Below are 27,397 nucleotides of genomic sequence, written 5' to 3' on the forward strand. Positions count from 1 at the left end.
TTCTGTTCTGATAAGAGCACCTTCTGTTCTCTGTCTCATGGGTCAGCACTGAGCCACCTTCAGCTTCTTCTAATCATTCGGTTCAGATTTATACTGTGATTTTAATAATGAACAATTACGTTGTGTTGAGGGCTTCTATGTTTCGTTTGCCATAATGTTGTAAGGCATCACAAATCTGGCAGCTGGTGGTGATGTAAAGCCTGTAAAATGTAAATGTTCACCACATAGTGCAAAAGTTCTGTCTGTCATTCCAAAACAGCAGCTGAATTACTGGTTTTGAAAAGCCTCTGACAACACTCTGTACCACAATAACTGGTTTTGCATGCTGTTGTTTAAAGCCTCTGGCCTCAACACTTAGTGTGCTGTCCATTTGCCCTCTGTTGTAAGTTATATCCAATTTCCCCTAGCATGGACTCCCCTTGTCCCACTGTGCTACCTGCTAGTGCTCAGAAAGTAGTCAATACCACTCACCGTAAACTGTGTGTCTGGATGTTCCTAACGTGTCCTTTTGTTAAACACTCTCTTGATATTCTCATAGCAATGTCAACGTGAGTAGTTTTACACCTGTAGTTGGTTTCTCTGATCAAAATCAGGTAACAAGTTAGATGGTTGGGTTAGGTTGGGTTAGGTTGGGTTGGGTTGGGTTGAGTTGGGTTGGTTTGGTTTCACGCAAGGTCTAACCACAGAAGAATGTTGTCTCTGCTTACTGGTCATACCTGTCTGAGATGGGAGCAAGAAAGTACATACCAGTACTGGAAAGAGTTTCTGTCTTCCTTACCAGAAAATATTTCAGGCAATTACTTATCATGGACCAGCTGCAGAGATGGCATTTAAAAAATCAGGTTAACCTAACCTGAACAGCTGTTTAGCTCAAACATGAGAAGTATATGAATGATAGTTGTAGGTTTGCATTGATTGTGAACTAGAGCTGTGCAATATATAAATTTTTGCATTGTCATTGCAATGTTTGTATGTGCTATAGTCACATTGCAGGATATTTGCTGTTTGGAACAATATGAAAATACACATTATTTTCATTTTCCATTAAATGTCTATCAGATATATCCAGAAAATATGTTACCCTAGGGGTGTGCCATATCATATCGTACATGATATTATCGCCATTTTTTTTTTTAATATCGTGAACGATATGATACCCAGAAATATCGTGCCATATCACCAACCCCTAGTTATAACATCAGGGAACTTTTTTTTGCTGTTTTTAGCAAAAGAAAAATTCACACTGTTCTCATTTCCTATTGTATATCTACTAGAGATAGATGATATCTGTCCAGTGTTATTTAATATTGGATATATGGAGATATTTGGAGGGCATTATTAGTGCCATGACATTCTGGATCATTGACTTCTGTTACAAATCTGATAAATTTCTTGTATTTTTTAATATCTCAGTTAGCGGTGTGCCATATCATATCATATGCAATAAAAAAAAATTATATTCATTTTGGTGCAGTAGTGTATGAAATCATTTTTTAAATTCAGTATTTCGTCATATCGTCATGAGTATCGTTATCGCGATAATACATTGAAATATCGTGATATTATTTCAGGGTCATATCGCCCACCCCTATTTGATCCAATGTAATATTTTTAATGTGAATCTTGAATAAAGTGTATTCTTAATATCATTACAATTTATTAATATTGCATTATATGTTGCAGACCAAAAATATTGCAATGTCTTTGTTTGCCAATATTGTGCAGTCCTAGTGCAAATAAACCCGAGTCTGTGTTAACCAGACCATTGTAAGTGAAGTGATCCAGAATATGGAGAAACATATAAGGCATCATGTAGTAACTTAAAAGTGTTTACAAACCAAAATACTCTGATGCTCTCAAACACATTAAGAGAAGATATTCCAGTAATTAACTCTTGATGAGTTCAGCACAGCTGTTAACTGAAAGCCATCCCAGGTGACACTACCTCATAAAACTGACTGTGAAAATGCAAGAGTGCTACTTTGAAGAATATACTAAACTCACTGTAACATTCTTAATCATTTTGAGAGAACTTTTGCTTTTGCATGCTGCATTATTAAGATTATTGGTGTCCATTAGAAAGATGGACAGCACCTGCACCGCTTTTACATTCCATTCCATTACATTTGGCAGACACTTTTGTTCAAAGCAATTTACAATAATGATGTACATGAAGTAATAAAGGTTCAAGGTAAAAAAAAAAAAAAATTTAGGTAGGGCTTTTCTGCTTCACCTGTAAGTGGTGTTAATGTTCTGGCTGATCTGTTATATTAACGCCCTTCTGTAAACTCTCTCACCGTGTGAGATCTTTTACCGTTCTCTAGTGCCTCCCTGAAATCTGATTACTTTTATTAAAGATAGCACTTTGCTGATTCAATTTGTGTCTGTTTTAACTGATATCTTGTGCTTAATCTCATCAGCAGGTTCTATGATCTGATTGGCCATTGAGTAGCTGTCTACAGCTGCCTGATGTTATTTGCTCTGTGTGTGTGTGAGTGTGTGTATGCTAATGAAATGCAGGTTTGTCCAGTAATGCCTGATGCCTTTGACAGTGAGGAGACTGATGGTCTGCTCACACTCGCTCGATCCCTCAGCTCTGCTGAATTACTCAGTGTGCTCGTTCTGGAACGGGCCCTCAGCACCAGAGCATCCTCACCTTTTACTGCCGATGCTGCTGTAGGCTCTTCATCATCCACAGATGACTGCATTTGTTTTCATTGCCAGTTCATGAAACAGTAGTACTTGAGGAGTGATGATGGAGCTGCACTGTGGAGTCAATGCTAGTATAAGGGTCTAAGGGCGGCACTTTCACAGGTATAGTTTGTTAGCTCTGTTCAGGATCAGTTAATGAGTTTGTATATGAGATCATATTTCTGTTAGTTTTGCCTTAGGCATGAACAGAGGAGGTGGTATTTGTTTGTAGTGCTTATTAGGGCTGGGTTAAAAAAATGGTTTAAATCAATATTCATTGGAATTATCCAGCACTGATTTATATAAACCCGAGACCGATCTTTAAAATTAGCTTCAAATACAAAAAGGCAAAACTTCTTAAAAAGGCAAAACTTCTTAATTATTCACATACTTATCCTGTGACATTTGACATAAAATTTGTTTTGAGGGTCATTATACAAACAGACATTTATAGAATAACATACTGGTAAATAATAAATATATATATAAATATATCTAGGGTGTAGCAAATAGTTGTTTATATGAAGGGATAAAAAATGTATGATATAAAAATGTATGTAATGATGTCCAAAATAGAATAGTAATGTATCATATATGTGATACATATATATCATCATGTATAATTTACTCATCCATCCAAAGCACTGAACTCCAGTTCCAAACACTTCCATGTCCACAGGTGTATAAAAGCAGCAGGTAGTCATGTCTCTACAAACATTAGTGAAAGATTGGGTCTCAGGCTCTCAGGAGCTCAGTGAACTCCATCACTGTGGTACCGTGATAGGATGCAGCACCTGTACAACAAGTCCAGTCGTGAAATTTCACTACTCACTACTAAATATGCCACAGCCAACTGTCAGTGATATAACAACAGTGAAAGAGACCGGGAACGACAGCGACTCTCAGTGTAAAATAACAGAGCGGCGTCAGTGGTGCTGAGGAGCATAGTGCACAGAGGAACCAACTTCCTGCAGAGTCACTACATCACTACACACCTCTAAATTTCATGTAGCTTCAGATTAGCTCAAAAACAGTAGAGCGTAGAGAGACTGATGGAATAGAGAGAGTTCACATGGCCGAGTAGCTTAATCCAAGTCAAACATTGTCAAACACAATGCAGGCCAGCACAGGATACTTTTGGCAATATGTTGAGTATTCAAAAATAGATCATTCATTATGCAGCATTGCTTTTTATCATCATCAGTTCATGGTTGAGACGAGTGATTCACTGAGAATGATTCAGGAATATTGGCAGGGCTTCGGTCTGATGCGTCAGCTTGATGTGCTGGCTGGGCTTTTCCGCAGACCTGATTTCCAACCCAAGACAAACCTTAGTGTTAGTTAGAGCTTGAGGTTTGGACTGCTGTCTGATAATGTTAATTTTTGCCGTCAAAACAATTAGGTAAAGATATAGCAGGTCAACAGAACTGACGGATGCCTTTTTGTGCATGTGTTCAGACCAGGGATTTTTTTTATCATTTTTTTTATCATTTTATCATTTTTTATTGTTGTTTCTGAGTTGGGATCATTGGGTGCAAGTGGATTTGCACCCTGGCTGTATCCTGCGTCTTTGGGCTGAATGTCAAATGGCTTCCTGGGGTTATTAATCCGGGACTAAGCCTCAATTCTGCACACTCCCAGTGGAAATGCAGCCAGTCCCATTTTCGCTCCCTTCGTAAATCCCCCCCCCCATATGCTTTTGAAGCTGCACCAATTCATGAACCTAACACGAAAAAGCAAATGTAGGCTAATCCAGTGATTAATGTAACAGAAGTTGGCTTATTAACTTTATAATATGCGTGTGTACTGGCCAAAACCTGCCAAAATGATACGCATTACGATACAGGGGTAATGATTCTACATATGCAATGAAAGTGATATTCGTCTTGTTGAAAAATTTTAATGAAATCATTTTAATGAGTTATCTGTTTTGGTTAGCTTGACAAGCACATTCATAAATTCTAAATATACTTGATAGTAGTCCAAATATAACGATAAAAAACATACAATAGCCATATTTATATATATATATAAGAAGTAGAAAGTTCAGATAATTGTGTGAAAATATAAAAATAATTACTCCAGTAAAGTATAGATAACTTACATTTCTACTTACGTAATGTAACAAAGTATTTATACTTCCTTGCCACCTCAGTGCTTGAGTACTGCTGTATGAATAACACACAATACTAGATGGCTATAAATGAATTAGAACCCTTGTAAAACACTGAGTTTTAGGTTGTTTGTTTGAGAGGTCTGAGCTTTCTATCTGCCCTGAATAACTGTGCATTCATGCTATTGTTTCCCTTGCCTCATGAGCTCCCCCCTCCCTCATACTCACACAGTTAGCTGATGTGACCTGTCACGTATAGCCAGCCAGCTCAGTGCAGCGATGGCGTAACGCTGCCTGAGGGGCCAGATGATAAAATCAGCGTTTGCTCTGTTTAAAGTCCCTGTGACTGGGGCATTCCTGCTGCTGAAGATTTGAGCCTCTGAGACACATGCAGGAGGACTGAAGAATAGAGAGCAGAACAGAACAAGAGAAATGAAACTGGAAGAAGCTGAAACTTAGTGTGTTGTGTTTTGTAATCTTGTATTTGATATCATTAATAAAGAGCACAGACCTTGGCATCAGCTGGCCTGCCCATAGTCTGTGTGCAGTGGTGGATTAAGATGATCTGGGCATCTAGGCTACACTTTTTCTTTCTTTAAAATAATTTTATTTTTATTTTTTTTCCCATTTCTCCCCAATTTACACGGCCAATTACCCAACTCACTCATTAGGACTCCCCCTATTACTAGTAATGCCCCAACACACCAGGAGGGTGAAGACTAACACATGCTTCCTCTGATACATGTGAAGTCAGCCACCGCTTCTTTTTCGAGCTGCTGCTGATGCAACATTGCCGAGCAGCATCACAGCGCGCTCGGAGGAAAGCGCAGCAACTCGGTTCTGATACATCAGCTCACAGACGCCCTGTGTTGCAGACATCACACTTTAGTGATGTGGGGAGAGAGCGCCATCTACCCACCCGGAGGGAGCAGGGCCAATTGTGCTCCCTCTGAGCGCCGGCAGCTTGATGGCAAAGCTGCATGAGCGCGTGTTCCAACCTGCAACCTCCCACTCATAATGGCAGCGCTTTAGACCGCTGGACTTCTCTGTGCTCTTTGCTTTTCTTTTTTGAAATTATTATTGAACTTTATTATTGAACTTTCTATCACACATTTTAAGTGAATTAGAGGAGCTTGCAGCACGCAGCAGCAACTGCACAGTAAAATTTGCCTTCCCAAACCAACCAATCCTGAACTTGTGAGTTCAGTTTATCATTAAAATGTGCTAATGGAGGTTCAATTTTTTTTTTATTTATTTATTTATTTTTTTATTAAACATGGCCTATCAGTGGCCCAAATCATTGCACTGGCCCCAAGGCCGCAGCCTACTGTAGCCTGTGAGTTAATCTGTCCCTGTCTGTGCATATGTCCTACATGCGTCTCACCTTCTCCAGCTGTTGCTCAGGACTGTGCTCAGGCCAGGTCGCTAACCTTGGCCGTGGGTATGTGATAGAGGCATTCGCTAACTGAAGATGAGCTTACTGGGTCACACACGGCGCTGTCTGACCCAGAGAACTGCTTTACTTCCACTAGAGAAAGTCTCGCAGACTCCATGTGCAGCAGTGTGGTCACTGATCTGGAAGGAAAACGGGACTGGACTGATTTTTGTCGTAAGGTCTTCAACTTATCAGCCTCATGTCTGCTCATGTCTGCCAAAAATTCTTGTTGGCCTAGTTTCATATCAGATGATGCTCTTGTGTTTTTCCAATTAGTGCAGGGAAATCGCTCCAGTTTTGTGTGTGATTTTAGGCTGGGTAGGGGAATGCAGTATGTTATATTTAGAGTAAGGACACAGTGTCACGCTGAATGCGGTTGATTAGTGTGCTGTTTTCTCTTTCTTTTTATTGTAAGTTGCCTTTTTGAACTCATTTGGAGTTGACATCCCATTTCGAATTTATAGACATTAATGTGCAGTCAGCCCTCCCTGTGCAGCTCTAATAGCAAATTTGTAGTTCTGCAGTTATTGAGTCAGCAGGGTGTTGGTGACTTTTTCTCGCTATACACTGTATCTTAGCTCTCAGTGACCCTGCTGTGTAACTTTAATATGGCTGCAGATAGGGACAATGCCTTCTGTCTGTACTCTGCCTTCAGTTTGTTTTCCTTTTTGTACACATTCTCTAAAAACTTTGATACAGATGGTATGAAGCAGTGGACCACAGGAAATCATGATGGCGGTTTAGCCAGTAGTTCAAGTGAAACACAACCACTGCAATATGGACAGCAGCATTTTTTAAATTTCATTTACAGCTATTTACAGTACTGAGTACATCTCAACCTCTTTCTCTGTGTTATAATAAACTTTTAACTTCCAACAGACTTACAATGCTAGTGATAGAGTAGAGCATAGAGTTGCCCATACAAAGAAATTGCTATTTGTACACCATGTACACCACAACCTCAAAGTTTCTCCACACTTAATTTTTAGAATTCTGAGGGTCGTGACTTTTTTAAACGATTCACTAAGAACTTTAAAAGTGCACAAATAGTTCATTAAAAACACTGTTTATACACACATGACCTTCAGGTAGTTCTCTGGCACTGCTATCTTGAAACTAATTCACAATAATTTGACTGAAGAGCACAAATGAATAGGTAGGATAGGGGAATTGACTTGCATTGTAATTGCATTGCATAGTATTGCATTGCATACTAGCATTGTAAGCCTGTTGGGAGCATCTGCTAAAAGCACTGTATTTGGGAATGCTGGGGGAGAATGGAGGCGGGCTTTTCGACAAATGTTTGCCCTCATTATCATGTTTTTCTATCATTACTACACCCCAAATCAATTTTTTTTTACTCCAGATTTCTTCTTTAATAACCATGCCAAAGTAAAGATCATGAACATGTATGCGGGGAGTGATGAGTACATCATTTAAAACAAATGTGATCATTTTTGAATGTAAAGAGAGCAAAAATGAGCCGTTGTGAGTTAATGTGGTTCCTAATTACTACCCTTCTTTTTGCTGCATAAACAAAAATGCTTAAAAAAGTTTACAAAATTCGGTTCAGTAAGCTAAATTCTAGCCTCATGCGGCTAGAACATAGTACATGAACATAGTTCAGTTTTATAGAGCATTGTTCTCTTCAGTGTTTGTTTCATGATCTAAACATTGCAGAATTACCCAGCGTTTGCTGTGATTATAGTGGTCCAGACTGGGCTTTGTACTGATCTCTCTTCTCTCTGTCTCTCTGCAGTCACCCCTGACCTGTCTCCAGAGAGCCCTCTACTCGGCACCCTCCCGCTCCCCCCACCCCGCTCTCGTGCGGCTGGCAGCGGAGCCGGCGCTGCCCCTCCACACTCGGCGCCGCTTGTGCGGTCCCACCGCAAGCGCAGCGGAGAGGCCGGCTGCGGCAGCCCCCCAGCCCACGGCGCCATGGAGGTCGGCATGCGGGTGGTGCGCGGCGTCGATTGGAAATGGGGCAACCAGGATGACGGCGAGGGCCACGTGGGCACGGTGGTGGAGGTGGGGCGCCAGGGCAGCACCACCACGCCTGACAAGACTGTGGTGGTGCAGTGGGACAGCGGCACACGCACTAACTACCGCACGGGCTATCAGGGCGCATTCGACCTGCTGCTCTATGACAATGCACAGATAGGTGAGTGATGGTCTGATGGCAAGCTTTTGGTGTACGAAGTAGGAATGGTGGTCAGAAGGACAAATGCTTTTTAGCTTTCATAGAGAAATGTCTATACTCTACTGGAGTAATTATTTTTATATTTTCATACAGTTATCTAATTTCTTTTCAGCTTGTTTTCATTCCAGCTTTGCAACATTAAAAAAAAACAACAACAACAAAAAAAAAAAACAGATAAATCTTTCCATCCAGATAGAGTGAATCTGATTGTGATTGGATGTAAAGAAGTATAAACATATACCATTACGACACACTATTGGTTTATACAATACATCACACCTGCACACGTCACGCCCCCCCCACACACCAGCAAGAACATAGCAGACGATGCCTGGCAGCCGATGCGCGTTAGAATGGAGTCTGTCCCACTTATTATGAAAACCCTAGCATCTAATGTGATGTGTACACTTCAGTGGAATTGTCTAATAGTGAGTGTGTAAGTGTTTACTTGGGATACTTCCCATCACTTATATGGATACACTACTTTTCTTGTTTTTGCAGGCTTTAAATCTAAGAGTCCCATATTAAACAGTGTTTCTTGATCCTGCACATCACAGTTTACACAAGGTTTCTCAATAAAAGGAGAAATGTAATAAAATATACTTTAAACATACTTTAATTTGTTGAGTGTTGTTCATTTAACAATTAATAAGACTTCTAATTAATAAGAATTAATAAGGTTCTAAATAATAAATAGTGCTTTTGAAGCTAGTGATGCCCAGGCACTGATGCTGCACTGTCCTACTCAGTTGCATGTGTGTGTGTGTCTGCGTGTGTGTGTTTCTGCGTGTGTGTGTGTGTGTCTGTGTGTCTGTGTGTCTGCGTGTGTGTGTGTCTTTGCCTGCGTGTGTGTGTCTCTGCCTGCCTGCGTGTGTGTCTGCGTCTGCGTGCGTGTGTGTCTGCGTGCGTGTGTGTCTGCGTGTGTGTGTGTGTGTCTGCGTGTGTCTGTGTGTGTGTGTGTCTGCGTGTGTGTGTCTGCGTGCGTGTGTGTGTCTGCGTGCGTGTGTGTGTCTGCGTGCGTGTGTGTCTGCGTGTGTGTGTGTGTCTGCGTGTGTGTGTGTGTCTGCGTGTGTGTGTGTGTGTGCATGTGTGTGTGTGTGTGTCTGCGTGTGTCTGTGTGTCTGCGTGTGTGTGTCTGCGTGCGTGTGTGTGTCTGTGTGTGTCTGCCTGCATGTGTGTGTCTGCGTGTGTGTGTATGTGTGTGTGTCTGCGTGTTTGTCTGTGTGTGTGTGTGTCTGCGTGTTTGTCTGTGTGTGTGTCTGCATGTGTGTGTGTCTGCCTGCATGTGTGTGTCTGTGTGTGTGTGTCTGCGTGTGTGTGTGTCTGCGTGTGTGTGTGTCTGCCTGCATGTGTGTGTCTGCCTGCATGTGTGTTTCTGCCTGCATGTGTGTGTCTGCGTGCGCGTGTGTGTGTCTGCGTGCGCGTGTGTGTCTGCGTGCGCGTGTGTGTCTGCGTGCGCGTGTGTGTGTCTGCCTGCCTGTGTGTGTCTGCGTGCGCGTGTGTGTCTGCGTGCGCGTGTGTGTCTGCGTGCGCGTGTGTTTCTGCGTGCGTGTGTGTTTCTGCGTGCGTGTGTGTTTCTGCGTGTGTGTGTGTCTGCGTGCGTGTGTGTTTGTGCGTGCGTGTGTGTGTCTGCGTGCGTGTGTTTCTGCGTGCGTGTGTGTTTCTGCGTGCGTGTGTGTGTCTGCGTGCGTGTGTGTTTCTGCGTGCGTGTGTGTTTCTGCGTGCGTGTGTGTTTCTGCGTGCGTGTGTGTGTCTGCGTGCGTGTGTGTGTCTGCGTGCGTGTGTGTTTCTGCGTGCGTGTGTGTAAGTATTTCACTGAATTTTTAGAAATGTGCTATATCTTGACACATACTATTGTCTGCACGTGTGTCTGCGCGTGTGTCTGCGCGTGTATGCATTGACCTGCATTTTATGAGTAAATTTATAAAAAGAAAAGGTATTTATAGGAAATGTGCTATATTGTGATGCATATCATTATCGGGAAATGAAGTAGCTTATATCCGGATATAGATTCATTTCTGGTCATATCGCACAGCCCTAACATCAGGCATCATGAGTAGTGTCTGGTGTTCTTGACAGAAGTTGAAAGAACTTGGGTAGCTAATTAAGTGTCATATTTATTTTATTCCAAGGCACACACACATAAACTCACGATTTCTTTTTTATACAGAAGAAATAGCTCTTTACTCATTGCCTGCAGGGACCTGGAGTGTTTTCCTGTGTTTTGTTAATCCCTGTCTCTGTGATCACACCTGCTGTCTCTCGCTCCCTCCAGTGGAGCAGGTCTGTACTGTGTATGCTCTGTACTCCTGTGGTATGTTTGCTCACAACAGCAGGTTAACTGATGTCTGATGCATATAAATCCCCTTCCTGTACTCTCTCTCTTTCTCTCTCTTTCTCTCTTTCTCTCTCTCTCTTTCTTTTTCTCTTTTACTCTAAGCCATCTAGCCACAAAAGCCCCATCTGTATTTTTACCCAAATAAAAAAAACATGCTCATTTCTAAGCGGAGATGCCTTTTTCCCCCGCATCATTAAAAGCAGCATTCTTCTGCCTCAAATGATATGCTTCAGATTAATGGAGTGAAAGAGCATGGGAAAGAGTGAGAAGGCAGAGTTTTGAGGAGCAACACATTCCTAAAGGGCAGCAGCTCTGTAAAGGGGAGCACTCATTAGCCAGCTCCTTTAGATGAACGCAGCTCTTTTTGAGCTCTGACTGTTTCCAGTCCTTTCGCCTCATGGGCTCGTCAGAACCCAGAGCGGCTCTCGTCTTCTCCAGTATCCCAGAATATCTGGTCCCTGTGCTCTCGTCTTACTTGGTTGTAGGGTTGCAACGGTATGAGATTTTCACGGTATGATAACCGTCTCGGAAAATACCGCGGTATCACGGTTATCACGGTATCACAGTTTGTTACATATATTATTAAACTGACCCTTAAAGAAATTACAACAAAGTTTTTTTGTTCAATTAACTATTTATTGTAGAAACTACACCATCAGGTGAAGGAAACCATGTTTTTCCACTACTCTTAAGGGCATTAAGAGTGTATATATATATAAAAAAAAGTTGGTATATAACCTGATACTGCAGAAAGAGGGGATTTATTTCTGACATGATCCTCACAATAGAGATTTCTATTTTAAGGCTTTCACATCTTAAAACCTTCAACATATGAAAAACAGGCACGTCAGAATTTGAAAATTAACGCATGTAAATGAATGGCGTCTTTCACATCCAGTCCGGCCAGGACCTTTACACGGACACGTGAATCCATCGTAGCACGCACTTCACGCCTGTACCTGCGTGCCCAAATTTCGGATAACTCAGCGCTTTTGCGGGCGCTTACCGCATGGGTTGTGCACGACTACAAAGAAGTTTTATTTAGGTTATTTAGGTAAAATTATAAACTGAACACATACTTTGCGCTGCACAGCGGGGTGGTGTTCTCGGAGATGGGAGAACAGGTTTGATGTATTTCCTCCTTTAGCTGTGACTTTACGGCCACATTGATTACAAGCTTGTTGATTACAAGATTACAAGTCTGTTTTCAGGCTGTTTGAATGAGCGAAATATGATCAGAATTATGTTAATTAACACTAACATAGAAGCATAGAACTATTATTTAATAAAAATGATTTTTAAGAACAGCTAAACACAGTGCGGAGAAGTTCACGTGCGAGAGAGAGACACACAGAGAGAGAGAGAGATTTGCGTGTTCTGATGTGAGCTACTCACAGGTAAAGGTTCTCTTTTATCTCCTCGTGCTCATTTTAGTCCAATTCATAATTCTGCAGTTTCTCAGTGTTTTCTGTCGTATTTTGCGGCTAGCGCGAGCGCTTACAACTAACACCGCGGACCGCGAGGTGCAGCCGCGCTGCCGCTGTTATGCCGAATCCGACTCCCTGCTCAATCCGACTCCCGCTTCGCGGACAGAATCGGCACAACACCCCCCGCTGTAGAACTGCGGGAGTGAAAACAGCGCTTATAAATAAGTTAGTTAAGTTTCACTTTCAGTTTTCGTTATTTGGTTCGTTTTCATTAACAATAATAATTGGTTACTTAGCATTAACATTGTGATTATCACACCAGAGCTTTATTTAAAAATAAAATATATAATTAAAAAACAGATGCCTACATCTCAGACTATTTTCTGGAGCCCAACCCGACCCGGCCCGAGGAATGTGGTGGGAAATCTCGGCCCGAACGGACCCGATCTCGGGTCGGGCCTCGGGTCAGGTCTGGTTCGGGCAGAGAATCTAGGCTCTAGTCTGATGCACTTTCTGCCATTCTCACCGCTGTGTGCTGAGTAGCTGAAGCGGAGCAGAGTTGCGCATGCGCGGGTGACTTTCTCCGCTGGCTTGCGTTTTACCGGTAATAAGCAAACACACACGGTATGATAACCGTGCATTTTAATACCACGGTATACCGTGAAACCGGTTACCGCTGCAACCCTACTTGGTTGTGTCTTTAAAACCAGGCCAGCTGTAGATTTAGACGCGTTTTAAATATCCAGAATCCTCAGATTTGGTAGGAGGAGAGCAGCCCCCAGATTATTTATTCTGCTTTCCTCTACCTTCCTGACTCCAGCAGTAAACTGTGTGTGTGTGTGTGTGTGTGTTTGTGTGTTAGGTGAAGACCATTTTGGTCCAGCCTATCAAATCAAAACTGGATTCATCTCTTTAGAAATGGCCCAAAACTTCATGGGGTCCTAGGCAAAATGTATTTTGGGATTCCTATACATTCACCTCAGCCCCAGATACTTCATCAATCCATAGACTAAACTGTCAGAAGCGCTAGGAGCTAGGAAAGAGAACTACAACAAATGCATGAGTGGCTTCATGAATGGTGGCAAATGTTCAAATGACAACAAATAAAAGAACAAGAAGATGTTTTAAAAGTGTGTGTTAACAGTTGCTGTTCACATAGCATATGCTTCATTTCTATTTTTGTCTTCCTCCTGCTAGGTGTCCGCCACTCAAACATCATCTGTGACAGCTGTAAGAAACACGGCATCATGGGAATGCGATGGAAATGCAAGGTGTGTTTCGACTACGACCTGTGCACACACTGCTATATGAACAACAAACACGACCTCTCGCATGCCTTTGAGCGCTACGAGACTGCGCACTCGCAGCCGTGAGTATACCAAGCCTCCTCTCTTCTCCTACTGCTTTTATTCCTGTTCCAACTCTCTCTCTCTCTCTCTCTCTCTCTCTCTCTATCTCTCTCTCTTCTGAATCACTCTTCCGCATGGCTAAACGCTAAACCTCTCTGTTCCCGCCAGCTCTGTCTGAATGTCAGGTTGCTCTTCTCATTCTCCCAGTGAACGTAACATGTTATTATATAAACCGGGCTAATTCTGACGCACTGTTTTTAAGCACTAGATGAAGGCTACTTCATGCTCCAGGGTTGGCCCACATCTTGAGATACAGTCAAAAAAAAAAAAAAAAAGAAAACACAAACACACACTTGTTTAATGTACAGTAGTGTTTAAAATAATAGCAGTTCAATGTGACTAACCAGATCAGATTAAACACTCTTTTTGGTATAAATTTACCAGTTGGTGCAGTAGATTCTTAGAAACCCTACAGACTCAGCATTCATGACATTCATGCTCTTGAGTCTGTGTATTTGAATAATCGATTGAAAGCGGTGTGTTCAAAATAACTTATTGAGGATAATCATTCTGTAAAGAAACAGGTGTGAATCAGGTGACCCTGTTTATTTATTTAAGTGTGAAGCCAGCACGTGGTGTACATGCATTTCTTTTTAAAGCCCTGAGAACTATGGGCCGTTTGAGACATTGTTCTGGAGAAAAGCTTGCTTTGATTAAAAAGGTGATTGGAAAGATTTAAACTTATAAAAAAGTTTAAAAAGTGATCGGCTGTTCAGCTAAAATGGTCTCCAGTGTTTTAAAATGGAAAGTAAAACCAGAGAGACGTGGAAGAAAACCAAAGACTAAAGTTCAAATGGGTTGAAGAATAGGATGAATGGCAAAGGCTCAGCCAATGATCAGCTCCAGGACAAAAAAGACCCCTGTGTGAAGCTTATGTAGTCCCAGCAAAATCCCACTGTCAAAAATAAATAAATAAATGGACACAATTCGCCATTGAATTCTTCATCTGTCCTAAAGAGAAATAGAGAAACATTTTGTGGGCTGATAAAAGGTAAATTGTTATTGTGGTGTCAAAGGGCCGCAGACAGTTCATCAGACGACCCCCAAACTCTCTAAATTTAAGCCACAGTACACTGAAGACTGTGAAGCATGGTGGTGTAAGCATCATGATCTAGGCATATGTCTCTTACTATGGTGCCGCATTCCAGGGATCATAATGGACCAGTTTGCTCATATCAACCTGAACTTGAACTTAAACAGGTCTAAAGAGGAAATGCCCTTGAAATGGGTGTTTCAACAAGACAACTAACAAAATCTTGGTTCCAGTCCAACAAAATAGAGGTTATTAAATGGTCAGCCCAAGCCTCAGGGCTTAATCTGATTTAAAAAAAAATGTTTGGGGTAAAAAAAAAATGCTGTTTCCAAGGCAAAACCAAGTTGTGATATTTGTAGTCAAAGCATGCAGGAATTGAATAGCATTTGACAGCTGCAAGGAGTTAGTTGACTTTATGAGACACGGAACAAAACTGTGGATGCGCAACTAAATATTATGTTAGTGATTTACAGGAATGCTAAATCCTAAAAAAAAAAATAAAAAAAAAAAGAAAGAAAAAAGTTGATACTTTGAGTGCGTTAAGACAAATGCAAAAACTTTTTTATATCATGTTTTGGTTGGGAACCAGTGTGCAATGGTTCCCTGTGTATTGAATTAAAAACTACTATAAAGATTTTGTGTCTCAAGATGCTATTATTTTAAACACAACTGTGTGGAAGCACTCCTCACTACGTTTGTATTTCGAGTTCGGGGCATCCCATTCAGGTGCTGCTTTATAAAGGGATACGGCCATTTGTTTTCTACCAGCTGGATGGTTTAATCAAATATAGGTCAGCTGTGAAGGCTTTTTCCTTTGTAACTTTGAATTAATGATGACCTTATGCTCATGCACCTCACACACTGCAGTACCAGCAGGTGCTCCAGAGCATAGCCTAAAGTGTTTTGGAAGCAGTTTAATGTAAGAAGCATTTTATAAATATGATATGTAATGTCCAGCTTGTACTTTTACCCAAAGTGTTTACCTGAGGTGGCGCACAAACAACCACCTGGCCAGACCAGACAGCTGTGAGCACAACACAGGTGTGCATCAGTTCCTTTGCAAGAGATTACAGAGGAATTACAGCATGTAGCATCATATCCTGCACAAATGTTTTGCAGAAGAACGAGGGTTGTGGTTCATGTCTGAGCTGGATATTTAAGGATGGCATCCACGTTTCTTAATAAATAGATTCAAATGTACGTACGAATGTATGTAATATCAGATACAACCAAAATACGTGGCCAAAAGTGGTGACAAGTTGGAAAAAAGTTAATGTAAAAGCATAGAGATTTACTGTCAAATCTAATTTACATTTATATTTATTTTCTCATATTTTTGGAAAGCTAATTACCCAACCCACTCATTGGGACCAAGGTTATAACAGTTTAAAATTGTTCATTATAGTTTAAATTTATTTCGTTTTGACGTTTCCTCTTTAATTTAGTTCATTGTAATTAGCTTTTTAGAGCATGTTTGCTAGTTTTTTTTTAATAATTTTATTTCAAACTTTTTCCCCATTTTCTTCCCAGTTTTGGTTAGCCAATTACCCAACCCACTCATTAGGATTCCTCCTATCACTAGTAATGCCCCAACACACCAGGAGGGTGAAGACTAGTGCTTGCTTCCTCCGATACATGTGACATCAGCCACCACCTCTTTTCTAGCTGCTGATGCAACATTACCGATACATCAGCTCACAGACGCCCTGTGCTGCAGACATCACCCTAGGAGTGATGTGGGGAGAGAGCGCCATCTACTCACCTGGAGGGAACAGGGCCAATTTTGCTCCCTCTGAGCGCCGGCAGCTTGATGGCAAAGCTGCATGAGCGGGGGTTTAGACCGGCAACCTTTTTTTTTAGTTTAGTTTTCATTACTTTTAGTGTCAGTTTTAGTTTTCTTTGTAACTGGGTTATTTGTAAGGTTCAGGTTTTAAAAAGGTATTAAGTAATAAAAGCTCAAGGAAAGGAACCATATAAAAAAATATTGTTATGGTTGAACAAACAAATGTCCACAACAACTGTAACTATCAGTAGTAATGTCCCCGACAGTAGATGGGTGAAGAATAGCACTCGGAGGAAAGCGTAGCCATCCAGATCTGATTCATCATTTAACAGATGCCTGTGCTGAACATCATCACAGTAGGAGTGATGTAGGGAGAAGAGATCACCATCTAAACACCCCCGAGAGAGCATGGTCAACTGTCCATTTGTGCGCTCTCAGACTTCTGCTGCTAAACAGCTTTATTCTGTTTTATCGTACTTTCTTAAACCACATCAGTCAGTTAACTGTACAACACTCACCTCTATGCTCACCTGCAGTTGCGATATTTACCAAGATAGCCTACTCGATCAGAACACTTTATGTTTTTTACATATTGTTTACACATATTTGTTCAGCTAAATCAGTAAATGTACATTAAGACTCGACACAGACTCGCCTGTTCGACCTGACCTATACTATGTGGGGGAAAAAAGTATTTGGACTCTTGATATTCTGCTTTTGTTGGAATAACTATCTCTACTTTCTAGGAAAGTCTTTTTGCTAGGCTTTGGGTCATTGCTGTGAGGATTTGATTTGTTGTATTCAGTGACTTGTATTTAAAGCATTAGTCTTTAGTCAGAGGTCAGTATGTTGGACGGTCACCATCATCACACCCCCACATCATCAACAGCATCCCGACTCATCCCAAAAGTACTGGATGGAGTATCATACATCATACCAAAGAACACAGTTCCACTGGCCCTCAGGTTCTGAAAGTTTGTGTAACAGCATCAACTCCTCTTCAGAATCTTTACATCATAAGTTAAAGCATTTGCTGTGATGATTTGATTGCATTCTACCACAAGATAGTTGTGTGTTGAGGTAATGTTCTGCTATTAGTGCTGCCAGTCTAGCTCTTTCCAGAAGTATCGCTCCACAGAATGCAGTTCCCCTGCCTCTACAGTCCAGAGCTGCAGACTATATACAACTTCAGCCATTGCTTCAGTCAGTGTGAGCATGGTGATCTTAATGCAGAGTATTCCATTTGATTGCCAGGGGCTTTCTATGGAGATTATACAAGCTGCATGATTGCTTGCACCAGTATGTCTGCTAAATGTCTGAACATCCGTGACTTCCCTTTTCTCTTTTGTATGAATACCCCTTGTTTTCGAGTATAACCCTTCTCACTATTCAGAGATACAAGATGAAGGGGTGAAATGCACCCCTAATAAAAGCATAGGTACAACCCTTCAAGAACCCCTTACAGATATAACTATATAGGAATTTTTAACAGATTTTGTCACATGTCAGTTATCCAACATGTCAGTGTATTAATGCAATCTGTAAATCAACAATTGGAGCAAAATAAATGGCATTCGAGTAGAAATAATCATTAATCTGTTTAATATTGTAATGCAAAATTTTATCAAGCAGCATTTTTTTGTGTTATTTGACATTGATGGGCCTACTGTGCATGTGTACATTGTAATATCGATGCTAAAATGATATATCATGGAGATCTATTAGATATTTTTGATCCTGTTTTCAAGAATTGATACAGTACTACAAAACATAATATGGCTACATAAAATCATCAAGTGTATCAATAATTTCTTAGTCCCCTGCTTGAGTAAAGGTTTGATTACTTAGGTAGACGTATAGATACAAGGGTTTTAAAATAAATACTTATGTAGAAGTTGAAGTATCAATTCAAGCTTTTTGCTGAAGTAAAATTGTAAAAGTAAAAATAACAGGGTGAAATTGGTTTGGGCCTAAATGCAGGGTTCATACAGTCATGGAAAAGTGTTTTCAAATGGAATTCGAAAATAGTAATTTCCAGGCCTGAATAAGTTTAGTAAAATCATGGAAATTTGGTCTATGCATCTTTGATTTTCTGTTTGTTAAATCTATTTTGAGCTAACAAATACATCAGCTCAGAGTTAGTTCAGTAATTTAGCCCTACATAATGGAGCTCTCAGCATCTGACAACTGTCAACATTTTATCATTTATTTTAGGTCTAATATAATAAATTTTGATTATAGTTTACGTTTATTTTTGGTTTTATTGTCCGTGTCTGCACTGATGTGTTAAATTTTATCATGATGATTTGTATTGGATAAAAAGTGTATGAAGCCTGTAAATGATGAATTCCAGTCAGTTCCAGTCCAGTTAATGTTTTGAACCGATCCTGATGGCAGAGCAGCTTTTTATTGATTGATTTTGGACTGCTGACAGATCTTTCATGCTGTCCTCACCGCCTTACCCTCTACCTCATCTCTCTCTCTGTCTAAATAATGTAATGGCTGCTTGTTTCCATCAAGCAACAACAAAACACTCAATCCTGCCTATAAACAAGATCACGGAACACAATTCCATTACCGAAGAAAAGCTGCTGTTAAGCCTGTCTTTGTCACGGCTAGTTTACATGCTTGTGTTGTGTTTTTGCTGGTCTGTGCTGTAGTGCTGTGTTCGTATATCTTTTACACTAAACAACCTGTTTGTTCCATGCTTGCTGGCCAACTTCACAGTACAGCCATATTTGGCTGCATGATCTGACAAGATTACCTTAAAAATCTGCAACAACAAGCTACAGTACTACAGTTCTGTTCTAATATCTGCCTTTTCCAGTTTTCTTCTTTCCACACTGCTATTTTCATTCCTTTATCTTATACAAGAGCTCTCCACGTTCTCCCTTAAACCTTCTCCTCCCTCCGTTATCACCTTTTTTGTGTTCCTGCGCTGATAAATGGCAGCGATTGCGCTCGCCAGGGGAAGGCTGGACATGTTGTAAATGGAAATTCACACTTGCGTGTGTAGAACAGTTGGGTTTCTATTTTTTATAGGTACAGCAGTGTAGGTGTGAGGAGAAAGCAGAGAAGAGAGGATTTAATGGATGTCTTTGTTTTGTAGTTCTCTCTGTCTGTCTTACTCTGAGTCTTTTTTATATATATTTTTTATAATAATAAAATGTTTTTTTTTTTTATTAATGACAGTTTATCTTTTAAATCATATCCAGCATTTAACACCCAGACTGAAGGTTTCACTTTGGTTGTATTACAGAAATAAGGCTTGCTTTTCATTTTCAGTAAAAATGCAGTTGGTGGAGTGTGTACCACAGTGCTTTAAGGTTTATTAAGAATTATTCTCCTCTTACTCATCGCTGTTGTTTTCTTTTTTTCTTTTCTTTTCTTTTTTTACACATCATACTTATGCTTGATTCACAGATGGAATATGATCCTAAACTTACTTCAGTCAAAATGTGGACACACCTTTTCATTCAGTGTTTTTCTCTATTTATTGTATTTTTTGGACTATAAGGCTCATTAAAATGCTTTGTATAAAGCCTTTTACCAGTCAGGTTGTAAGGAGCAGTAAAGCCACTTTGCTAAAGTACAGCGTTATACAGGAGTTTCAGTGAAGTGCAGCGGCATTAGCATTAGCCGCTAACCGCAGCGCTAGCTGTTCTGATGCGTGTATATTGGAATGTAGTCTGCGTGTTTATCGGGGTGAACCACTAGCTGGTAGCACCCTGTCTTACCAGAACACTCAGGGTTCCTCATTCTACTGCTATTGGGTGGTATTTACTAGCTCTAACCATGGCTGGCTAGTGCAGCCAACCGCTGCTTCATTAGAAGGGAAACATGGCAACACCCTTGTTCACTTTAAGTATGCATTCTTACTAGTTTTGCTTTATGCACCTTATAATCAGGTGCCCCTTATGCATGAAAAAGACCTGAAAAACATGAAACATTGTTTGTCCTCCACCTTAATCCCTTGATCTAAACCTGATGATCTGAGATGGTGATTTAAGGTGATTTAGGATGAGCTGGAGCTTCACAGCGTGAAGGAAAAGCAGTAACTATTGTTCAGCACCTCCAGGAACTCCTTCCTTCAAGACGCTGAGAAAACTATTTCAGGAGACTCTCCATCATGAAGACACTGAGATTAAAATACCAAGAGTGTGCAGATCTGTCCACAAAGATAAATGTGATACTTAGAAGTATTTAAATTATAAAACATATTCTGGTTTGTTTACAAAATAATTCCATGTGATTCTTTATAGCTTTAATATATTCTTCAAAATTAAATTTACAATGTTAATAATTCTAAAAAGATAGAAGAAAACACATTGAATGAGAGAGAAGTGTGTCTAAACTTTTGAATGGTACTGGTACGTTTACAATTACACTGCCATTTATTTACATTTAAATTTACAGAAGCTTAAATACTGAAAGAAATGGTGTAAAAAAAACATGTGTTTGAAGGGCTTTGGATGCTTTTTGGGTTGATCATTCAGGATGCTGTACAGGTGAAGGCCTACACTGTACCTACTGAAAGTGGTTCAAGGTAGGACATCCAGTGAACCTGCAAAAGGGTCATGAGCACCCAAGGCTCACTGATGCACGTGAGCAGCATCTGCTCTAATCCCACTGAAGAGCTGCTGCAGCACAGACTGCTGAAAAGGTTAATGCTAATGCTGGCTGTGGTAGATTGATATCACAGCTAGGGGTGGGTGATATTTGGCCCTTAAATAATATCACAATATTTCATGATACTGTTTTAATAACATTATTCTTGGGAATACAACAAAACATTGACATTTAATTGTTTTGAATTAATTTTAATAACATACTACTTTAACAAAAGAAATATTATTATTATTACTTTCTTTTAAAGTTTTTTTATTTTACATTTTCATCTGATTTGTATTTGGCTTTATATGTTTAAACCAAAGGTCACAATGTGGTCTACATAAACACATCAAATACATGCTTTCTTCTGTCTGGTACTGGTACTATTGCAATATTTGGATTTCAATGGGCAATTCAGTATTGTTCTGTTTTAACAATTTTGTTTTTAACAGAATTTTAATAATAAAAAAAATTGTTTGGCTTTAATTCTTAAAATTCTTAACTAAAAAAATCTGTTGCTTGTTTAAATCAAAGAGCTACATCCAAAACAAGCAGCAACTGCATCACAGATCTGCCAAAAATCCTGCCAACAATCGATTGTCTCATTCTCAGCTGTGATATCAGAAAAACAATCAGACAGATTGGAATGGAATCTAATCTTGTTTAAAAGAAAACACTCCATGATATCATATGCACTAGAGATATATAAATAAGTAAGGCGAGCACTTCTATTGTATTTTTCCTTTAATAAATACAGCTTGTTTAAATTATTATCATGTTTCCACTAGACACAACAGTCTCCATTTTGGCATATAGACAAAGAGAAAAAGGGAAATAAATGATGACATTTCTCTTTTTCTTCAGTACGCAGTTAAAATGTGTATCATGTTGTGAAATGTTACACCCCTGCCCCAGTTGTGATTCGTTTTTTCCTCAGTGAAAGCAGTGCGCCTGGGGTCATCAGCTGAGAGGAGCTGTACGAGACAGCAGTTATGAAATAGACGAAAGCTCTCCACGCCCTGATTTGGAATCCACCGTGGCTGTGAAAAATGTCCCATTGCTCAGCATGAAATGAAAGAGCATCATGTGAGAGTCCCAGTCACTCTCACTTTCTCTCTATTTCTGTCTTCTGTCTATAGGACACTCAACCAGGGTAAAGGGACGCTGGTTTCCCTGATCCCAAACAAACATAGGCCACTATTCATTCATGAAATCCTCCTAAACACATCATTCAGTTTAAAGAAATCTGCCTAAACAAACCTGCATTTTACATGCAAGATTGCATTTATGTTTATTATTAGATCAGCCGGGCCTGAGTGATCTGCACTGCAAATAAATATTCAGAGATGTATAATAACACAGTAGAATTACTTCACTAATGTACTTAAGTAGTAAAATGCTGTATCTGTACTACTGCTGGGTGGTATACCTCTTCAGCAAAAGACAGCATGTTGAATAGATAAGTGAGATGTAGTTGTGTTGGTTCTGTTGGTGGAGTGTTATTCACCCTGTTTGTGTTGGGTTGCATGTTGGATAAGGGTCTCCCCCAGAGAGTTGGCGTATTATGAGAAAACTACTGTTTGAGTTGCCATCTCTTATGTTTTCTCTTGTTAAAAGCTTGCCTGCGATAAACAGGTAATGTGTCTGTTATAGCTTACATTTTATAATCTCCTTCAGATTTTCTGGTGTGTAATTTTGAGAAAGTCTCGACTGCAAGTTCCATTAGACTTATTTTGATCTGTGTTGTAAGCCATTGTGTAAAGGAGTAAAAAACAACATGGAAAAGTATGTTTGTTAGAAATGCAGTTATCAAAGATTCTGAACCTTACTAAGGAGGCTTTTTTGTGTGGAATGCGGATGAGATTGAGGGAGCACTCATTCTAATTGTCTGTCCGTGGTGCGTGTCCACCCTTGATAAAGTTGGGAGTTAATGGGTTAATTTTGCAAGAGGGGGACAGAATACTGCATTAGCCTTGTGTATCCAAATTACTTTGCACGTTCTTGAGGGAGTGAGCAGCACGAGGCTTTAAGACGTCGTGTGTAGAATCGAATTTTCATAGGAATTGTTGTTATCTCACCTCACAATTGCTTACATCTGGAGCAGGAGAGAGAAAGCTCTGGGCTTAAAGCTATTTGGGAAATGCAAACATTGATACATTCTTAGTTTTTCTTTGTTCTTTGTCTTTCAGAACTAATGCTGCTTTTGAATCTTTTTCAGGTAATGTTTACTGTTTATCAGAATGTGATCTTTAAAAGCAGTTGTCTTTAGATATGTTGCTCTTATTAGTATTATTATTATTATTGTGTTTTTGCACAATAGAGTATCTCACACAAGTGAGTACACTCCTTGTAAATATCGTATCATATACTTTCATTGGAAACACTGACAATATGACACTTTGATGCAAAGTAAAGTAGTCAGTGTACAGCCTGTATAACAGAAAAATAATACTCCAGTAGATACAGATACAGTATTTTAGTATTTAAGTACAGTAGTGAAGTAAAAATAATAATCCAGTAGGTACAGATACAGCATTTTAGTACTTAAGTACAGTAGTGAAGTAAAAAATAATACTCCAGTAAAGATACAGCATTTCAGCACGTAAGTACAATAGTGTAGTAAAAATAATACTCCAGTAAATACAGATACAGTATTTTAGTACTTAAGTACAGTAGTAAAGTAGAGATAATAGTCAGTGAATGTCATTTGAGGTGTGTGTGTGTGTGTGTGTGTGTTGGATTTGTAGCATATGGTCACCCATATGTTTACTAAAGAAAGAGAACAAAACAACCACCAGCTTGCTAATCGGCTCGGATGTGCAACTAGCTATCCGCCGTCACTTTAGCTAACCGCTAATCCCTGTAGTGTAATAACCAGCCAGAATCCACTGCTAGCAGTTGACATTCTGCGGTGGTCTGAACAGTCACGGTACAGTAAGAATGATGACCACCTGCTGAACTTGTCAGTGTGTGAACATTTAGTAACAATGCTTAGACTCAGCTCACCTGTCCTCTGATTGGAGGATTGGAGCAGGCAGTGGATGAATCTTATTGATGAGAGTCTGCACAGATATTCCTCTATTTATTTATATGTTGGAAAGTAAGTTGTTATTAGTATTAAAGGATTTTTAAATTGTATAGACCAGAGCTCCAGCTTTTTAATTTTCGTAGCCCACCTTGTGTTTAAATCTCTGAAAACAACAATAAGCTTCTCTGTATAGCTAAATAAGTTATAATAACTAGAACCACATTCAGTACCAGTCTACCTGTTAGGAATACACTCTCATTCAGTGTTTTTTTTCCTCTATTTAATTGATTTTCTACATTGTAGATTAATAATAAATACATAAAAACAATTAAGGAACTAAACGGCATGAAAGAAAAGCAGGAACTATTGTTCAGCACCTCCAGGAACTCCTTCAAGACGCTGAGATTAAAATACTAAGTGTGTGCAGATCTGTCATTAAAGGTAAATGTGCTACTTAGAAGAGGAATATAAAGTATAAAACAAATTCTGGTTTAACACTTTTTGTTCACAGAATAATTCCGCATGTGTTCCTGTATAGACATAATATAGTCTTCAACATTAAATTTACAATATAAAAAATTGTAAAAAAGAAAGAAAATGTATTAAATGAGAAGAAAAGGTGTGTACAAACTTTTGACTGGTACTGTACATTTTGTTAAAAATGCTAACAAATCTATCACCATGTTTTATATGTTAAAAATGTGCAATCTTATAGACTTATTAGTGAAAACCTAGTCAAGTCCTTATTAAATTAAATCAGAGGATATTTTGGTGAGGGGAACATACTGTGGATGGGTGTATTTTTGTTCATCATGCATTCTAATTTGCTGGCGAAACACACAAGCGTAGACAGAATCCCATACTGAAACGAAGTGCAAGTGCACGAACACATCACACCTGCCATGTCTCCTCCCTCAATTATGCAGAGTATAATGTTATAATAATAATAATATGATAAAGTATAATATGCCCGTCAAGAAAGTGTCGCAAGGCACGTAACGTAGCGGCTGTCTTCTGAGTAAATTATTAATTACTGCTGGATAATAAATGCTTTTATTTAAATGCTTTAAATGAGTTGCTTACTGAGAAGCCACCCGTCACGCACTCAGCTTGTTTTCTTATCCCAAGCATTCTCTTGTAAATCTGAAACGGCTTATAAGCCAGTCATCATCATGGGCCAAAAAACCATAATGATCACGGAAAATGCACTCTCTATGAATTCGGCCATTAGCAATATTTTCCAATAATGCCAACTCTGGCATCTCCAGCTCCAGCGCAAAATTGTATGCATGTTTATATTAGGGCTGGCCCGAATAGCGTTTTTTGAGCTCTGGATATTCGGCACTGATTCGAAGCGAATATTCGAATATTCGTTTTTAAAAAAAGAGGTAAAAAAAAAAAAAAAAAAAAAAAAAAAAGCAAATCACGGCCCCTTTAATCCACTGAAAAATGTTCAATTTGCTCTGACCGACGAGACATATTCACCCCGGATTTTTGGTGTTTTTATCCCGGATTTTTGTGTTTTCACCCCATATTTTTTCTGTGTTTTTAGCCCAGATTTCTTTGTGTTTTCATCCCGGAATTTCTGCTGCCCCACACCGAGGCTGCTGCTGCACGGTTTCTCCGCTGCGCAAGCCAGCCCAGTAAATTGCTGTTTGTGTTTTCACACTTAGGCTATTTGCTTAAAAAAACAAACGAAAAAAAACGTTTGTTCAGGAAGTATTTTATATTCTTAAACATTGTTGATTATATTAGAGGACAGTCATTGTAAACTGTACTTATCTATTTCGGTTAAAGGATTGTGCAGGGCATATTACTGATTTTGTATTTTTGCACTTGGGCTATAAGCTCAATATTAAATATTTCGTTTGCTTAGAAATTATTTTATATTTTTAAACCATGTTAAATTATATTAGAGTAGAGGAAAGTCATTGTTAATGACGTTATTTTACTTAGTCTATTTCGGTTTAAGGATTGTGCAGGGCATAGCCGTATTACTGATTTTGTATTTTTGCACTTGGGCTATAAGCTCAATATTAAATATTTCGTTTGCTTAGAAATTATTTTATATTTTTAAACCATTTTAAATTATATTAGATAAGAGGAAATTCGTTCAGACATCATTTTTGTAGGCCAGGCTTTTGTAACCGATTTAGCCCCTACTGTTGCCACATTACCCCTTACGTTTTATTATATAAATCAGTTTCGAAGAGCCTGCATTTTTTTTTATCATGTATAATAGAGGTCTGCGCGAGACTGATTTTTAAACCCACTCTTCCACGCTCCCGCGTTTCTGTCTCGTTACCGCTCCGCAAAAAAATTGCTTCTTTTAATCCCGCGCCCGCCCGCCACATACACATTTCTGCCGCTCCCGCCCCACGTTCCTAATATAAATTAAATAAACTACATTTAATGCTTCAAATTTACTTATATATTTATTAAAACAGCAGCGCTGAATAGTGCGGTCCCGTTCCTTACCCCAGTCCAAACACCATCGGTGTGTGCGTGTGTGTGTCGGTCCATCCTGCACGTTGAGAGTTTTCTTTAGGTTTTTTTTTTTTTTTTACAATTATTACAGTTTTCTTAACTATTTATTAATTTGCTCCCGCATCGTCTGGATTAAACTCCCGCTCCAGCCAATAACAGTTCAGTTCTGTCCCGCGCGCAAGATATTCTGACGGGACCCGCGAGAACAGAAGTGGTTAGAGTGAGGTGGAACTCTGGAAAGGAGAAAAAAAACGAATATCCGAATACCAAAATTAAAAACCGAATACCTACTCAACGAACGAATATCCGAATACCCGAATATTCGGGTCCAGCCCTAGTTTATATATCATCCACTTTATATCAAGTGGAAACACGTTAAACGATTATTTCAGTAAGCCAATTAAATTGTCTGATTAATTTACTGTTTAATTGTCTGATTAATTTACTTTATTTTACACAATAATGGCTTACTACAATGTGTGCGAAAAGGATATCTTAATAGTTGTAATTTCAAAGCATCGCCTCTAAGTGTCGCCAAATGTCAAAAACACAATAACGATACATGCGTACAAAAAACATACCTACGCCCGGAATGAAAGTTCCGTGGGAAAACGCACTTTCTCGCGTTCAAGTAACATTTAGTACATCTGACCGTGAGACAAGGCGTACGCAATGTTTTTGTGCGTACGCACCTTTAGTACATGAAGCCCCAGGAGGGTGATGTGGGGAGAGGGTGCCTTCTACCCACCCAAAGAAAGCAAGGCCAGTTGTGCGCTCAGGGCTCCGGCAGCTGATGGCAAGCTGCATGACCATGATTGGAACCAGCAATCTCCTGATCATGG

At 39.6% G+C, this 27,397-nt stretch overlaps 1 protein-coding gene across 3 annotated transcripts in view; it reads left to right on the forward strand.

Annotated features, from left to right (window-relative positions):
- Positions 1 to 27,397, forward strand: part of mib2 (MIB E3 ubiquitin protein ligase 2) — a 98,783-nt gene that overhangs the window by 22,686 nt on the left and 48,700 nt on the right. For all 3 annotated transcript variants that reach the window (XM_022670777.2, XM_022670776.2, XM_022670778.2), the window contains exons 2-3: positions 7,999 to 8,400; positions 13,402 to 13,573. In XM_022670777.2, coding sequence (XP_022526498.2) covers positions 7,999 to 8,400; positions 13,402 to 13,573 — 574 coding nt within the window. The remainder of the gene's footprint in view (positions 1 to 7,998; positions 8,401 to 13,401; positions 13,574 to 27,397) is intronic.

This window comes from Astyanax mexicanus, chromosome 12 (assembly GCF_023375975.1).
Source record: "Astyanax mexicanus isolate ESR-SI-001 chromosome 12, AstMex3_surface, whole genome shotgun sequence".
Taxonomy (NCBI): Eukaryota; Metazoa; Chordata; class Actinopteri; order Characiformes; family Acestrorhamphidae; genus Astyanax; species Astyanax mexicanus.